The following is an 18,850-nucleotide window of genomic DNA, read 5'->3' on the forward strand; positions in this document are numbered from 1 at the left end:
CAAATTATTTGTCTTTCTTCTTCCAGCCTGTCCCTTCTATGAAACAGGACTGTCCTTCTTCCCTTCCCAAGACATAGTAAGAGATCATCCTATTTCGAACAGGGAAGGCTTCACTGAGTGTTTCTGAACGCTGCAGGGATTATTATTATTATTAATTTATTGTTGAACTCTGACTCCTGTCTTCGTGGATCATCCCTTGTCTCCTCGCTGGTCTCTTCACCTTCTAACCCTGACAGGTCCATCTGGTGTCCTTCCTCTGCCTGCTTGGCAGTGCCTCCTCCTTAAAACCTTATCCCAGTTCCTGGTCCCTTTATTGCAGACCGAGCTTCCTCCCGTCCCTTCATCCATCTCTCTGTTTTTCCTGGCGCCTCCCCGCCAATTATGTTCACTTTTCCAGCTTCATCATCCAACTAACTCCTCTCTGAGGAGTTCTCCTTCCCCAATCAGTACCACCTCATTGCCCTTGCTGCTTTTCCTTGCAGGGGCTTTAAAATTCTCATTTCTGCAGGAGCTTCTTAAATCTATCTGCAAACAAGCCCAAACTCAAACTCTCGCTGTCTTTAATCGGTCAGTTGGAGCGTGCCCCTTAAACTGCTGCTTTCTGACAAACACGCCAGGCATCCCTTTGATACTAGAGAAATAAATCAATAATTAAAAAATCTAATAAACAGTTATATTCCTCTCCTTCTGCCACAAAGTATGCCTTTTCTGCCAGGGGCTGCAACACGTGAGGACAGAGGTTTCCTCCCCCCCCCCCAGTCTTGCCAAATCAGTCTTTCCCTTTTAACTTTCTCCCACACACAGCTATTAATCCCAGCCATAACCTTTCATTAGTGTCAATGGGAGATTTCCTTTTTGGGGCTAATAGCAAGGGGGGGTGGCTGCACTGGAGCGGAAAAGGGTTATCTCGTCCTTCCCAAATGCTGTACAGGTAGTCCTTGACTTACGACCATTTCTTCAGTGAGCATTTGAAGTGATGACGGCATTGGGGGACAAAATGAATTATGACCAATTCCCAGAGTTGTAAGCATCTCAGCATCCCTGTGGTTACGTGATCGAAATTCAATGCACTAGGCAAATCTAGACAGCATACTAAAAAGCAGAAACATCACCCTGTCAACAAAACTGTGTATAGTCAAGGCCATGGTTTTCCCAGTTGCAATGTATGGTTGCAAAAGTTGGACCCTAAGAAAGGCTGAGCGCCAAAGAATTGAGGCCTTTGAACTACGGTGCTGGAGAAGATTCCCGCTAGTCCCCTAGACTGCAAGGCAACCAAACCGGTCAGTCCTAGAGGAGATCAACCCCGACTGCTCTTTAGAAGGCCAGATCCTGACGTTGAAACTCAAGTACTGCACAGATCAGTCCCTAAAGTTACCAGAAGTCAAGCTTAGCATCTGATTTTAGCAGCAGAATAGGCATCCTGCAAACCAAACTCTTCAGGTTAAATCGGTGTCTCAGGAAGCATTTTAGAGGCCAAGGAGATGGGCGATGGAATAACTGAGTTCATCCAATGTTCTCAAGGAGTTCCAATGAGTGACCATTCAGGATCTCTTTCTTTTTCCAAGGCCAGCCAAGTCTTTTGGCTGGAATTTCTAGGAGTTTGGTAGAGTCTCTTATCAACTCCAAGCTCTCTCTGTCACCACCTAGCGGGATTGCCCCAGTTTGAGAAGATCTTCTTTCATTTCTTAAAGAGAGGACCTCACAATGGAGAGGTCCTCAGTCCCAGATGGTCCAAAATCCATCAGGAAAGTGGTGCTTCCACTGGAGAAAGGGACAAGCTCTCGTATGCATTCATTCAGAGTTTGCATCACAAAAAAGCCTAGGTAACCCCTGCAAGACTACCCCTCCCTCCAGTCAATAGCTTCTGTGGCTATTTCTGCTTTAGCTTCCAGAGTGTCCATACCCCAGCAGGGTATGGCCAAAAAAAGTCAAGATAGAGCCTTGACAGTGTGAAGCTTTGTCCATTTTTGTGGATATCATAGCTACAGTCGCTTTTTTTATTTTAATTTGTGTTTAAAAATTCTTAAAATAATGCCATACGAAAGGGAAAAAGTCTACTCTTAACAGTAATGATGCATTGCAGAAATACTCTTTGGAATAATGGTGTAATGGTATGTGGAAAAGACCTTGGGAGAAGGAGAAGGGAGATTCTCTAGGGAGCTGTCAAATAAGAGCGAAGGAGCCCACAGCTGCATAACGGCCCGAAAAAAGAAATCCAGAAAAGAACCTTGCTAATTTCTCTGGCTGTGAAAGAGATGGCAGGAGATGCGTGCTTTCGGACCGGTAAGATTCTGTTAATGTAGCCTTACAATAACACTGAATTAGCTCATTGTGTCCGTTTCCTGTCTGGTTTACCTGAAGAAGGATGACAGGTTATTTGAAACTGAATGATTTGGAACTGATACCTCTAGTCTCCAGAGGTTCATTTTGTCCTAGCTCTGCTGGCCTTTTATACAGCATTAAAAACCTGCTTTTCCCTCAGGCCTTCAGGCTAGGATGCTAAATGCACCCATCTTGGAAGAGGCTATGATATGGCTTGACAAGGCGATGGTATGTCTGGGCTTTTAAAATTTTTAATGATCCTTTTTATTGACTGTTTTTACTGTCGTGTTAGCTCAACAGAGCCACTCCAGCAAAATAAATAAATACTACACACACACACACACACACACACACACACACACATATATATATATATATATATATATATATATATATATATATATATATATATATATATATGTCTTTGGTTATTCGGGTTTTCTCCTGCGTAAAATTGGAAGTGTCTTGGCGACGTTTCGACAAAGTCCCATTCGTCATCTTCAGGCTGGTGTTTTCAGTTTTGTGCTCCTCGAAGCACGAAGCTGAAAACACCAGCCTGAAGATGACGAATGGGGCTTCGTCGAAACGTCGCCAAGACACTTCCAATTTTATGTGGGAGAAAACCCGAATAACCAAAGACCTACATACAAACACCCGCGAAAACCTATACACACACACACACACACACACACACACACACATATATATGTAGTATTATGTAGTATTTATTATTTATATATGTATATGTATATGTATGTGTGTATATATATATATATATATATATATATATATATATATATATACAGGTATGTAGGTCTTTGGTTGTTCGGGTTTTCTCCCGCGTAAAATATGTCTTGGCGACGTTTCGACGAAGTCCCATTATCATCTTCAGGCTGGTGTTTTCACATGTGTGGTCTTAGCTGTTTCTTCCTTTTAACTGCCAGTGGGGGTATGAACTGATTGGGTGGGAGCTTGGTGTGTTCTGATTGGGTGGAGGTGTGTTCTGAGTGTTTGTGGCTGTGCTCTGAACCTCATTGGCTGGTTTCTGTTTGGTTGTGCTCACAGATTGTTTTGGATATGCAGTGCTTCATGTATGGATTGGAGGGCTTTAAAGTGGCTAGACTTTAAGCCAGATGCATCATTAGCCACTTTAAAGGAAGCAAACTGACACCCTCCATGAAGAAGGCATCGCGATACAAGGCAGCCCAAAATCTTAAACCCCTCTGCAACTCAGACTAGAGCACAACCAAACAGAACATGAAGTTGAGACAACTTCAGAACACACCTCCACCCAATCAGAACACAGCCAAGCTCCCATCAGTTCATACCCCCACTGGCAGTTAAAAGGAAGAAACAGCTAAGACCACACATTGCTGCTCGAAGCACGAAGCTGAAAACACCAGCCTGAAGATGACGAATGGGACTTCGTCGAAACGTCGCCAAGACACTTCCAATTTTACGTGGGAGAAAACCCGAACAACCAAAGACCTACTATATATATATATATATATATATATATATATATATATATATATATATATATATATATATTAGAAGTTTATATTTTATATGTAAATATTTCAATGGTTCAATCAGTGTTTGTCAACCTCAGCGGCTTTACAATTGTGGATATGCTGGCTGGGGAATTCCGGGAGTAAAGAAATCCATACATTTTAAAGCAGCTGAAGTTGAGAAACTTGCCCAATCTCATCCCTTCTGTAGCAATCAAAAACAATGACTATAAGAACTTCTCTCCCCATACTTACCTACAGAGAAGTTGGGTTCACAATGCACTAAACTGTAAAGCTCAGTTACGAAAGCAAAATGCATATGAGTCACTTGCCATGCAATGCTCAAAGAACCACCATTCAACCAACAGGCTGAGACAATGGCTGGTTTCTCAGAACATGTGGAACCTCAGATGACTCAGTCTGGCTTTAACCAAACAACATAAGGAGAAAAATCCCAGAAGGCTGCTGAAGAAAGAAAGAGGAGCGCTCCCTTACCAGGATGAAGAGATACTCATTGGCAAATGTGTGATGCTCGGGAATAGTTGAAAACACAGATAAAATCAGACAGCTGAAGACCAGGATAAATCTGGAAGAACAAAAAGGAGGAGAACATGGGTTAGCCCAAGCCAGAAACCCCAAGAATTCTTGTGTTATGTGAACACAAGACTTTCTAGTACCACAACTTGTTTGAGAATCAAATCTTGCAGTGAGTTAGGCCAGTGTTCCCACTCAAACTGCGCAAAGCTGATTTTTTTTTTTAAAAAAAAAATGTGATTCTGCCCTCAAGGCTTCTCATGATCCTCTGGGGATCCCAACCCATAATTGGAAAAAACAAAAACAAAACTCCAAAGGATCTGAAGAGGTTATGGAAATGTCCTGAAAACAGCAAAGTGAAACTTGGGAGACACAAATGCAAACATCTTCACTTGGAGGAAGAAGTCAAACCCACAACTACAGCTGGACGCTAGTTATGCACAAATAGAACATTACAAGTGCATTTGATCGAGGGCTGAATGTGAATCAGGAATGTAACCCGGCTGCAAAAAGATGTCAGTTTTAGACTGTAATAACAAAAATATGCTTGTAAGATGGATTAGCTCTACTTTATTTGGCATTTGTTGGCTCCCGTCTTGAGTACTTGTCCAATTCTGGACACTGCGTTTTTTGAAAGATACTGAAAAAAAATGCAACAGCTATAGAGAAGATCGGGAGCTGTGGAATTGGGCATGGTTTGCCTTAATGCTAGGACTTTCCATAGATAAATTACTTGAAGGGATTTTCCATAGATAAATTACTTGAACGATAATGCTTCAACCTCTTTTTTAACATCCCAGGAGCACAGAATTTGGAATGCCAATCTTGAAGTTCCAGAAAGGGATATCTAATTAAATGCTAGGGGGTGGGGAGTAAGATCTTTTGGATAAGAGAACCATATCCCCAGACATGGAACAGACTTCCCTTTATTGAATGGATTCAGACAGATGGATAGCCATCTCGGTGCAGAATAGGACAACTTAATGTGGCCAAGTAGGATGGCTAGGCTGAGAGAGAGGAGCTCCATGACTGAACTTGGTCTAGAATGATCAGTGTTTTTCAAACTTGGCAACTTTTAAAATGTGTGGACTTCAACTCCCAGAATTCTTCCCCCTGGGAATTTTGGGAGCTGCAGTCCACACATCTTAAAGTTGACAAGTTTGGAGAAACAGAGATAGATGAAGGTCATGCTTGAGGAAACCCACACCAGAGCTGTGAAATGTACTTTATCAGGCAAATACTGATGACCAGAAGGGCAGAAAAGTGAAAGCGAAACATGCAACATACAATCAAAGCACTGCAAAGATGCTGCAATGACTACTATTAAAGAAGTTTTTTGAAAAGTAAAAATAATACAAATTTGCAAAAAGTGATAAGAAAGTAATAAAGAAAAAATAGAAAAAAGAAAGAAAAAAATATGAAGGAGTGACTTCCAACTAGATAGTAGTTATAAATACATTTATATTTTCTCTCTTCCTAAGTTTATATCACGTCTCCCATCAATCATAAGTCCATTTTTTTCCATTTTCAACAACAACAAAAATCCATAAAGTGTTTCCAGTCACTAACAAATGTAGCTATTGTCTTTTCCTTAATCAACAAGTCAATTTTTTTTCCATCTCTGCAAATTCTGTCAACTTCACCAACCATTCCTCCATTGTAAGTAAAGATCCGGTAGTGGCCGTTAGCTATTTTTTTAAAAAAAAAAAATCCACAAACTGCTGGAAAGAGGATCATTGACAATGGCATTTTCAGTCTGCTTGTTACAAATGGTCCCTAGGGGAATTACATGGAAAGGATAGAATAGAATAGAGCTAGAAGGGACCTTGGAGATCTTCTAGTCCAGTGGTTCTCAATCTTTTTAATGCCGTGACCCCCCAACCGGTCGTAAGTCGAGGACTACTCAACCGGTCGTAAGTCGAGGACTACTCAACTGGTACAGCACCGTTTGCAGAATGGGGCTTTTGGCGGGCTCAGCGGGGCAGAGACAGCCTGGACAATTCCTATTGGCTTTCAAAAGCCAATAGAATAAAAGGGAGTAGCACAGCTAAGGAAAAGGGGGAAAAAATGGTGGACTGCGTTGTTTGGCGACCCCTGTGAAATGGTCGTTCGACCCCAAATGGGGTCCCGACCCACAGGTTGAGAACCACTGATTTAGTCCAATCGCCCGCTCAAGCAGGAGAACCTAAGTTTAGAATCCTTGCATTGTCACAACAGAGTCTAATCCAGCTCCCCCTTAAAAATTTGTTGAGCCTTATTAAGCACCAGTTTAGCGTTGGTTGTTAGTTGACTAGAGTCTTGTGTGTAAACTTGAATAAATCTTATGTGCTGTAACCTTACAAATCATCCTGAGTCTTTACGTCTGGCAGAGGATTTTACAAATACTAAACTAGATCAGTTTTCATCTTGGCTTAATCTTTTCATTTTCTGATTCAGCATGTTGAGAGAATCCACCTTATCTGGTTGGTTGATTTTCCAAGTACTCAGCAAATCCAGAAGGAAGGCTAATTGCAGGAACCAAATTAAGTGTGAATGCAAACTTTGAGCAACTTGGGAAACCCCTTCCAACATTTCCCCCCCCCCAGATAATAAACTTTTCACCGTTTCAAATCTGCCGTATGAATCTTTTCTGAGCTGAGGTATGTTTTTAATGACTCATTTGTTGAGCTTTCCAGCCTGTCTGCTGGCTATTTTACTAGCTTCAATTGATTAGGTGAGTTATTGTTGGTTCTATCTCTTTGTTACAGTTAACTGCTTTGATTTCTTTTTTTAAAGCATTTAATAATTTTAAAGAATAAGGAAAAACAACATTCCTCCCCATGACTGGACCCAAAAGCTTTTTGGTTTTGAATCATATTTGGAATGTTAAAGAAATATTTGAGTGTTTCAAGTTATGGTATGGAAAATGTCAGGAGGACCTAGCTCTTTCTTTCTTTCTTTCTTTCTTTCTTTCTTTCTTTCTTTCTTTCTTTCTTTCTTTCTTTCTTTCTTTCTGTCTTTCTTTCTCTTTCTTTCTTTCTTTCTGTCTTTCTGTCTATCTGTCTTTCTTTCTTTCTTTCTTTCTCTCTGTATCTCTCTCTTTCTTTCTTTAGTTCTTTCTTCTTCTTTTTCTTCCTTCCTCTTTCATTCTTTCTTTCTTCCTCCCTCCCTTCCTCCCTTTCTTTGTCCTTCCCTTATTCCTTCCTTCTTTTCCTTCCTCCTTCCTTCTTTCTTTTTCTTCCTTCCTCTCTCCTTCCCTCTCCCCCTCCCTTCCATAATAATAATAATAATAATAATAATAATAATAATAATAATAATAATAATTGGAAGGGACCTTAGAGGTCATCGAGTCCAACCCCCTGCTCAGGCAGGAAACCCTATACCATTTCAGACAAATGGCTGTCCAGTGGCTGTTCTTGAAAACGTCCAGTGTTGGAGCATTCACCACTTCTGGAGGCAGGTTGTTCCTTCCTTCCTTCCTTCCTTCCTTCCTTCCTTCCTTCCTTCCTTCCTTCCTTCCTTCCTTCCTTCCTTCCTTCCTTCCTTCCTCTAACAGTACAGTATAAACAAAACCAGGCAGCAGCATTCATTTTGTTGGAAATACTAAAGAAATGTGAGTCAGATACTTTGGCGCCTGTGGAAGGCATCTTGCACCAAGTTGGAAACTGAAGCCCAGGCCGAAAGGTGCTGAAAAAAGAGATTTGAAACTCATTTCATGCTGAGTCGGAAAAGGCCATGCCTGAAATTCAAACCCACCGGATTTCAATTCTGTCGATACTGGTTGTTTCTAAAAGCTGAGAAAACCTGCCGTCAAGCAAAATAGATCAGTGTCTTTGCATTTCTTTTGGACAAAGGAAAGAAGGGGGGATCCCGATGAAAGGCAGGAAAAGGCAGCCAGGAGAAACCTCCACGCCTTTAGCAGGATGTGGAAACAGAGACTGCAAAAACTTCTAAGATGGACAAGAAGAGACGAAAGGACAGAGATTGTGGAATTAGAACACTTTTTAAAATAATAATTTTGTTAAAGTTTACCAGTACAAGGTATTTGTAAACTTTAAAGGTAAATGATTAGAACACTAACACAAAGTAAGAAGAGTTTAAAAAGCAAAGAAAATTAAGGGAAAAGTGCAGAGAAAAAGAAAAAAAGAATAAGAGAAAATATATTTAAAAAAATAATTTTCTCCTCCATTCAGACAAATATTAAACGATCTCGGTAGCTTAACACCTTCTCTAGTTTTTTAATTTAAAAAATTCCCTTCATCCATCTCTTATCAATCAAAACAATTGTAAAAACATATTATTCAGCCCTAACCAGCAAAACTCTTTTAGGGCTACCAGAAAAACAACAAGAAGATAGATAGATAGATAGATAGATAGATAGATAGATAGATAGATAGATAGATAGATAGATAGATAGATAGATAGATAGATAGATTTAACCTTAATCAAATGAATCCATTTTGTATTCCAACTTATCACTTTCACTAAGAAATAAAAAAAAAAAATTTCTCCAGCTACATCCTCTGTTATTTCCCACCCACTTCTATCAAATGCTTGTTCTCCAAAAAATCTGAATTAGCCATGCCAGTGATGGCGAATCTTTTAGAGACTGAGTGCCCAAACTGCAACCCAAAACCCACTTATGCATTGTCGGGTGCCAGGTGGGTGTGGCCCATTGGGTGAGTGTGGCCCATTGGGTGGGCGTGGCTGCAGTGGTAACGGCAGACTCGGTGGGACTAAAAAGTTCAATCAATCAATTCCAACTTTGCAAGATCTTTTTTTTCCCCATGAGAAGTTGAAATTGACTGATTGATTGAACCTTTTTTTTTTTTTTTTTTTTGCACACGGTGGCGGAGGCCTAAAGCGAAAAGGTTTTATAAAACTCAGCTGAAGGCCTAGGACTGGGGCAACAGCGCCCGTGCCCACAAAGAGGGCTCTGAGTGCCGCCTCTGGCACCCGTGCCATAGGTTTGCCACAACTGAGCTATGCCAAATCCCAGGGTAGAAATCTTGACTTATATAGAACTTACAGAAAACCAGAGTTGGAAGGGACTGTGGAGGTCTTCTATCCAACCCACCTGCTTTTTTATTATTATTACATTGTGAATCCCCAGGCCATTGATTAGTTCCTAACAGCACCAAAGGTAGCTTGAATTGCCTGGTCTGTGTCTTTTCATTTAAGATTGCAACTGCTGTCATCCTCATCCATCACCAATGTCTTTTCAATGCTGCCCAGCATCCATCGTATTCTTCCAGCAACTCATGGCTCTTAATGGCACAGAGATATTTATAACTGCCTTCTACGAGAACACTTATTTGCAATTAAAATCACTGTCTTTACTGTTCTGCCATTTTTATTTTGTCCTTTAGTAGAGATGCTTCCTCTCCCCCCCTTCCAGCTTTTGCATTTTAGTATTTTAAGCCCTCAGCCTTTCTGTAGCCATCTCATAAAAGGCAAAATAGAAATGCTATATATAAAAAACAAAGGCACTCCAGACATGGATTGAGATAGGAGCCAACTCATAGTTGTGGGCTGCTGCCAACATTGTGGGGTTGTGGCAGTCCAGATCACTTGCATTCCCCCCCCCCTTATGCTACATACTAGAAAATGGCATTATTTGATTCCGTACACTGAATACCTCCCCCATCAGTCTCTTAGAACAATTAATCATAAAGGTGCACAGTTCCATGCCATCTGAATAAAGCCTTTTGCTCAAAAAAAAGGGGGGGCGGTAATATCCCAAACTGGACTAATTTGATGTGTCAAAGGAAAGCCCTGTGAAAGTGCTCGCTTGCTTTATTACCCAGGTGTCCTTAAAACAGAAAAGTATCTTTGGCACAATTAGTGGCGAAAGGAATAAAAGAGAAAACAAAGATTGCTGAAGACAAAGAAATGAGATGTGTGCAAAAATATATTTTCCCCCTGATTCAGCAATTCTAAATATGGAACATGGAAAGATTAGGCCAGAAGCTTGCATAACGGCTTACAAAGACCATCCATCTCCCAGGTCACCAGCCTGCCTTATAGACTTATCAGTAATAACGCTAACTACATGCGTGCATTAAAATTGGGCATATTTTTTTTTTATAGATGATGAGGGGACAACACAATGCTGAAGACTTTGACCATTCTGGAGGACTTTGGTTGTCCTTCCTAGCTTAAGACAAGGAAAAACAACCCAGAACCCTTACAAAGGAGAAATCTAGCATTTTTTGACATTTGCCCATGTTGGCCGTGTTTTCTAAGAATCATCAGCCAAACGTATTGGAGATTTGTCCATCCTTACTAAAGCATATGACGACCTGATAATCCTTGCTAAAAGATATGATCCAGCTTGATCAACATAGGCATGGTTTGTAGAAACCTTCTCCTTTCCCCATTTGATGCTACAGCTCAAACTCAACTGGGATATTGATTAGTCCCACATGGACCACAGGAAGCTGTGTTACCCCAAGGCAAGATGATCATCTCATTTAGCCCAATATTGTTGCTCTTTGCCAGGAGTCTTCAAACTTGGCCTTTTATGACTTGTGGACTTCAACTCCCAGAATTCCCCAGATGAATATTAAAGTTAGGAGATGGAGGTTTATTCAAAGGAAAGTTACAAAGATGATTAGGGGACTGGAGGCTAAAACATATGAGGAACGGTTGCTGGAATTGGGTATGTCTAGTTTAACGAAGAGAAGGACGAGGGGGGACAGGATAGCAGTGTTCCAATATCTCAGGGGCTGCCCCAAAGAAGAGGGAGTCAAGCTAATTCTCCAAGGCACCTGAAGGCAGGAGAAGAAGTAACGGATGGAAACTAATCAAAGAGAGAAGCAACCTAGAACTAAGGAGAAACTTCCTGACAGTTAGAACAATTAACCAGTGGAACAACCTGCCTCCAGAAGTGGTGAATGCTCCAACACTGGAAGTTTTTAAGAAGAGACTGGACAGCCATTTGTCCGAAATGGTGTAGGGTTTCCTGCCTGAGCAGGGGGTTGGACTCGATGACCTCCAAGGTCCCTTCCAACTTTTTTATTATCATTATTATTATGGATCATTGCACAGTCAGCCAGATGTTCAGACTGGATTTGGCATTTTGTCTACCTATCCTTACCCAGGACCTGGGATAGGCAGATGTGGATGTTTGATGGTATTACTACTACTACTACTACTACTACTACTATTATTATTATTATTATTATTATTATTATTATTATTATTATTATTATTACATCAGCCAAGTACTTTATCACTCTCTCACCAGCATTTAGAAATCTACCAGAATATACTAAGAGGCAAACAGCTAATTCAATTCTTGTTATGGTAAAGCAAGCTCATCAATTTTATATACAAACTGGGTTTTTTTTAATCAGTTACAAAGTTTGTCTGGGAAGTCTTGAAGTCTTCAGTTTTGATGAATCTCAACAGACCTCTTTCTGGCAAGGAATTCTTTTTCAATCCATTTCAGTGAATCATCAATAGATAATAGTAATCATTCACCAATGACATTCTAGTTCATTAAATTTTCATTATATTAAATGAGTAGTTTTTCTAGATTGGGTTGGCCAAATAGCACATATTTTCATTTGAGTGGCAATGTACAATTAGCCATGTTTTTGTTTTTAATCATTTGTTTATATATATTTTGAAGAAATCACACAAAACAGCCTTTGAAAAGGAATCGCCCAGCAGGATTAATGCATATATATTCTACAATAGAAAAAAAATCTGCATAAAATTTTATTCAGTTTCTAATTTAAGAAGCCAGATGGCCTCTGGATGAAATGTGTTCTAAATGATGGGAAATTATATTGGCAGGAAACTAAATTCAGCAATAAAAACATATGAAAAATCCCGTAATGAAAAATAGAGTTAGTTAAATTTGGACACCATTTATTTCATAAATTTAAAAGGTTTTCCTTAATAGATTGTCCGCATCGGCACAAATGTGATTTTGGACAAATTTATTTAATGTTGATGATTAATATGTATTCTTAATTATAGATACACTAAATCCCCAGTTATAAGCATTTGTTTATTTATTCTTTTATTCCCCCCCCCTTTTATTTGCTCTTATTTTTGTTTCTGGTTTATTTTTGTAACTTGTGTGTGTGTTTTCTTCCTGCATGCAGGAAGTGGTTGTTGGTTTTGAGGGTTGTTGTTTTGGCTGTTTTTTGGATCAATCAAATGGGACCCATTCATTGCAACAGGAATTTGATAGACACTCAACAGCAAGATGGGCAGCATATAAAGCAAGCAACCCTGGCTTGGACTGGACTGTCTGGAGGAAAGAAAGAAAGAAAGAAAGAAAGAAAGAAAGAAAGAAAGAAAGAAAGAAAGAAAGAAAGAAAGAAAGAAAGAAAGAAAGAAAGAAAGAAAGAAGAGAGAGAGAGAGAAAGAAGAAAGAGAGGGAAGGAAGGAAGGAAGGAAGGAAGGAAGGAAGGAAAGAAAGAAAGAAAGAAAGAAAGAAAGAAAGAAAGAAAGAAAGAAAGAAAGAAAGAAAATCAACAAATGGGTTTCAGTCCTGGCAAACATCCAAAGCATTACTCAAAGTGGATCTTTTGTACCAATTGACAGCTAAGATTTCTGCAACTATTGCAGTGCCTTCTAGATTGGAACTGTCCTTGAAGACTACTCAGAAACTTTAACTGGCCCAGATTACACCAGCATTGCCCACGATGAAGGCTTCACATTATGTTTGTGTGGCAGTTGCATTTTTTTCTTGGAATATTATCTGGAGTTGCAGGGCACACTAAGTGGTGAACTAATAGCATGACCAAAGTTGTAAAACAACCCAAGGTTAATACTCTTAAGTGGATCAAGATTAAGTGATTAAGAGCTGTGGTGGCGCAGCAGTTAGAATGCAGTATTGCAGGCAAACTCCACCCACAGCCAGGAGTTCGATCCTGATGGGGGGAGTCAAGGTTGACTCAGCCTTCCATCCTTCCGAGGTGAGTAAAATGAGGACCCCGATTTGGGGGGACAATATGCTGACTCTGTAAACCGCTTAGAGAGGGCTATAAACCACTATGGAGAGGTCTATAAGTGCTATTGATATCAAAATGTTGTGAAGTGTAGCGAGTGCGGTTGTAATTGATCCATGTTTAAGGCTGTTGTGTGAATGCAGCAAAGTTTTCTCTAAAAAATAGCTGGGCATCCTTAGGTTGCTGAAGATAAATGAGGGGCAGACAGAAAGAGTGGCTTTCGATGCTCCTCCAGAAGGAGGGAGGGGAGGGGGGGAGGGCTCCTGGCTGAGGTAATTAATTTCTCTCTTTCTCTTTTTTTTTCCTTGCTGACCTAAGGACTTACAATCAAATCAGCAGTAACCAGAGTCGTGGAGACATAAAACCAACCAAGCCAAGTAGGAATATAAAACACTTCTTCAAATAGCAACTCCTTAGTTTTTCAGAGCTCATTGCTGGCTAGTGGAGAACCATCATGCGCCTGGTCAGATCACTTCCTTCGCCATCTGCAGAATTCCTTGTCTGGCTGTAAGCACAACGCCATCCCCTTCAGCCTTACTGTCTCCAGGAACCTCTGGGCAAACATCCTGAGCTGACTTTCTCCATCAGACTGATTGATTGATTATGCGCCATCAGGTCAGCGCTGACTCTTAGCAACCGGATAAATAGGTTTTCTCCATGGGGACCTGTCCCTAACTTGGTCTTTCAGGTCTTCCAATGGGGCATTCATTGCCACTGTAGCTGAATCGATCCCATAGCGACAGGTAGATAGCATCATAGAAAAGTCTGGAGTTATCACTATCACAATATTCAGACCCAACACAGCCAATGGCAGTTCAGGAGTGACATCTCAACATCTCAACATCTGAAGGAGGCCAGGTTGAAAGGAGGCCCTCTAAATCTAAGACCTTTCCATATATACAATGACCAAGATGGGCATCCATGTCCTGTGCCCGTGCATTTGACTTCTTTTTCTTAAATTAAGAACTTTGAATATTTCTGTCACATTCCACTATTTAATTTTCAGATATTTCTCTACCCTGTCAAAATCATTTAGGGTTATGGTTTGTATGCAGGAGACAAACAAACTAAAAGCTAAAAATAAGCCAAAGAAGGAAGCTGTCAGTAGAATCAGCATCCTTCCACCTTGGGGAATGGTCCATGTCATGGTTCTCCCAGTTTTCTCCAATTTAGAAGAAGTACAACTTTTCCCCCCCTCAACCAGCAGGGCTGTGATATGACCGTGGGCAATGGGAGTTGAATTTGAGATTCCTACAAGATGACAGGTTGGAAAACTCCAATGCAGAGAAATCTATTCCTTTCTAACTTTAAGGAATAGCTCTGTGCTAACATGGGGAGGAGAGAGGCAGTGGATGGAGGGAGGGGTTTAGCAATATTCAACCTGTCTCCGTCCTTCTCTCAGACCTATCTGCGTGCCTAGACCAAGACCTAATTCCCAGCAGTAAACAACAATGACATCATCTGAAACCAAAGGATAAAGAAGTAAATTAGAAAGTTTTTCCACCGGGATGAGCATCGCCTGAGCAAAAGTTGCCTTTTATGGCTGCCTATTTTTTTTCACACGGGGGCTCCTTGCATTGTCAGGAACTTCACATTCCTCCAAACCACATCAAAAAGAGGAAAAAAAAGATATCCGTGTAAAGTTTCAGATGCTACCTAAGACCAAGATAACATCTCCCTGGAGTCAATCTCAATTCCTGGGGACTATATGAGCCTGCCCGCTTGTGTGTTTTGGAGAGTGTGTGTTAAAGATAATACTGTAGCTTTGTTACTGTCTTCTAAATATAAAGAGCAAAGCCATCACGTTAATAACAAAAGCAAAATATCAAGAGTTTTCCAGTTAGTTCATGATTCCTACTATTTTGCGCACACAGCAGAAAGACTGCTCTGATTTAGGTCAAAAACTCAGTTGAGTTCCAATCTTAGGAGCCTTCTTCAAGCGTACAGTTTCAGGCAAGGTCTTCTAATCCTTGATGACTCAAGAGTAAAATTGGTAGAATGTTTGCATATTGGTTATTCTTCCGCTATAATGGCAGGAAGACCCATGCTTGTATAAGGCCTTCTTCTCCTACTTGTTCTGTCAGCAGAAGATGCAAAGAATATGGCTTTAAGAAGCCAACAATTCCTACACATAATAAGCTCCCATCATTCTCAACCAGCATATCTGGGTAAACTGAGGTGGTCTTACATCTTGCCTTGAGTTAGCCTTCACAACCAACCATAAGACTCTTCCTCAGACCTTGCTTGTCACAACCCAAGGATGGTTTGTCAGCCATATTTGAAGATCCTCAAGATCGCACCTCTACATCATCCTGGTGACCTAAAAAGAAGTATTTAGCTGATCTAGTTTGGAAGTGGCATTTTCCGTCTTCTTTAGGCCCAAAACTTTCTGTGAGGGCTCAGAGATGAATCTGGGATGTTACTGTCAGAGACGATGATCTACTTAACTCCAAGTGGTCCATCCAGTTTCTGGACATTGTGTCTCTCTGGCCCTGTTGGCTTTGGCTGTAAGAGAGACTGGACAGCAAGTCTTTTTTCCTTTACACTAGAATATTGAACAGTCAGGAGATCGATAGATCTGTCAGCCAAGAACTTTGCATTTTGGTATCCAGATATATCAGGCCTCTCTCTGTGAGTGTTTCTGAGTTGAGGGTGAGTTAGCAAAGCAGGGAAAACATGTGAGATACACCTACACACAGTGGTGGGATTCAAATATGTGAACAACCAGTTCTCTGTGTGGATGGCACTTCTGGAAGTCCGTTCTGGGCTGGGCAACAAAAAATTAGCTACCAGTTCTGCCCGAAGTGGTGCAAACCAGCTGAATCCCACCACTGCCTACACACACCAATCTGGAATGGAGTGGTGGTGGTGGTGGGGGGGGGAAGAAGCTCTTAATCTAGAGTGTAAAAGCAAAGAGAACACAATGATACAGGATCCCCTGATTATATTTCAGCTCAGCTCTTCCTTTAATATGATCAAATGACTAAATCAATAAAGATTCTATTCTATTCTATTCTATTCTATTCTATTCTTATTCTTGGCATTTACAATCATTGAGACAGATGTTTTCTTTGCAGGAGCTGGGGAAAGGGTTATTTGACACAAGTATATTGATTTTTTTGTTTTTCTGACAGAACTACTGTCAAATTCTCAAGAGACTGATAATCCTGTCAGAAGAAGCCATGCATCCCAAACAGTGTTTCTCAACCAACAAGTTTAATAAGTGTGGACTTCAATTCTCAAAATTCCCCAACCAGTCACATAGGCATGAAAGCATCCTAGAAGACTGTAGGTCTATCTCTCTCTCCCTCCTTCCCTCTCTCTCTCTTCCAAAATCTACATGACTTTGGGTGAAGAAGGGGTTGAGTTTGTTGGTTCACGCTTCCCCCTCTCTTATCTCTTGTCTCTAGCATTCATGAGGACAGTTTCCACTGATGGAGAAGGAGGGATAGTAATTGCACTGCCTCATCACTATGGGAAGAGCTGCTTGGCTGAAACTCCTGGACAGCTTAATGCTCCCCTTAGCAATGCAGGACTTGCTGGCCTGCTGAATTATTAAAGAGCACCCTGCCATCTTCCCATTCAGCATTTCTGCTCTTAACCCTTTTGAAACAAGAACTCAAAGGCAGGATGGGGATGTGAGAAGCGATGAAACCTCCAGAGACAGACACCTCAGGTAGGCAGACAGCAGCTGCAGGGGAAAGTGGACAGGGAGAAGTCCACAACATGATAAAGTTGCTGAGTCTGACAAACACTGACCTAGATCACTACACCAATGACAACAACCTATGACATGCATGTCAAAGATGACACACCATGAAGTTTTGGGTGACACACCAGCATTCACCAATACCTGACAGCACCTATTCTCAAAAGCAGGCCCTGTTCTTGCACATTTTCAGAAGCTGAGGAGGCCACACAACAAGGGGATGTGCTCCCACATCGCCCCTGGACCTCTGGAAGTCACACGGGGGGGGGGGGGAACGACAGGCTTTTGCATGCCCTTCAAACCCTCTGAACATAAGTTTGTTTTACTTGTATTTCATTTTTGCAATTATTCGATGTGTCTTTATATAATACCTAGCAGCACCCATGAGTGGACTGGATTGGATTTCTTAAAAAAATAATAAATGAATATGTAAATAATTCTAAAAAGCAGAGACATCACCCTGCCAACAAAAGTACGTATAGTCAAGGCCATGGTTTTCCCAGTTCCGATGTATGGCTGTGAAAGTTGGACCATAAGAAAGGCTGAGCGCCAAAGAATGGAGGCCTTTGAACTCTGGTGCTGGAGAAGACCCCTGCGAGTCCCCTGGACTGCAAGGCGATCAAACCGGTCAGTCCTAGGGGAGATCAACCCTGACTGCTCTTTGGAAGGCCAGACCCTGAAGTTGAAACTCAAGTATATTGACCACCTAATGAGAAGGAAGGACTCACTGGAGAAGAGCCTAATGCTGGGAAACATGGAGGGCAAGAGAAGAAGGGGACGACAGAGAACGAGGTGGCTGGATGGAGTCACTGAAGCAGTAGGCGTGAGCTTAAATGGACTCCAGAAGATGGTAGAGGACAGGAAGGCCTGAAGGAACATTGTCCATGAGGTCATGATGGGTCGGACACGACTTCGCAACTAATAACAAAATAATTGTTTTTCTTTTGTTTGAGGGTGGGGCGGTGACATGCCAGCAGAGTTAAGTTACGCATTTTCCTAATTTTTGACATGCTAAGCACATAAGGCTCACATATCACTGAACCATACATTGCCTCATCCCCTTCAACCCATCAGAAAACATGACTCAGTTCTTTTTAACTGCCCTCTCTTTGGTATCCAGCATACAGTCTCTCCGTCCTCCCATTGGCCTTCCTCTCCAAGATGTGTTTAGCATGTACCAGGCCACCTTAAATGTCCTCCTCCAAAGTCATTCTGCTATTCCATGCTGCCCATAATGTACATTGTCCTGACCCAGATATAGCATTCTAGGTATTGACTAATGAGGAAGAAAATAGAATTTTCTCCTCTCCAAAACTAGGGAGGTGACTGGCAGTCAAAGAAGCAAAACAAAGCAAGCAATTCTGATGGCTTAAAATAAAAAGGAGAGAGCTTCCTAGAGAATGGTTATTTTATGTGCTCTGATTAGCTTTGCTTAACCCAGCATTAGCAGCAGACAAGCTAAGAATTATAGCCCCGGCAAATCCTGGGTTATCGAAAGCAACTTGGACGTTGGGAGAGCTTAAGAAGAATTTGGATCTTCACGGATGCATGCAATCGATCTGAGGACAAAGAGCAAGCCAGGATGCCAATAGCATAGTGCTTTGGCTCTGAGTCTCCATCAGGGTGGACACCAGTGAGAGCAGAACCATCACAAGAGTTGGAAGAAAGCTAGGAGCACTCTTAGGTCACTGAAGGATGTCAAACTCAATGGTTCTTCCATCTGGGCCTAAAAAATTTTTTCTTTGTTCCCCCCTCCCCCTCTTCCCATCAGCCAACACTGGGAAGAGCAGCTTTCAGAAAGAAAGGCATAGAACATCCAAGATTTG

General features: G+C 41.2%; 1 protein-coding gene across 1 annotated transcript in view; it reads right to left on the bottom strand.

Annotated features, from left to right (window-relative positions):
• Positions 1-18,850, bottom strand: part of KCNQ4 (potassium voltage-gated channel subfamily Q member 4) — an 89,231-nt gene that overhangs the window by 37,927 nt on the left and 32,454 nt on the right. Inside the window, exon 2 of the mRNA XM_039329784.1 lies at positions 4,329-4,419. Within this exon, the coding sequence (XP_039185718.1) occupies positions 4,329-4,419 (91 nt within the window). The remainder of the gene's footprint in view (positions 1-4,328; positions 4,420-18,850) is intronic.

This window comes from Crotalus tigris, unplaced genomic scaffold, assembly GCF_016545835.1.
Source record: "Crotalus tigris isolate CLP2741 ecotype Arizona unplaced genomic scaffold, ASM1654583v1 scf7180000017614.5298720, whole genome shotgun sequence".
In the NCBI taxonomy this organism is placed as follows: Eukaryota; Metazoa; Chordata; class Lepidosauria; order Squamata; family Viperidae; genus Crotalus; species Crotalus tigris.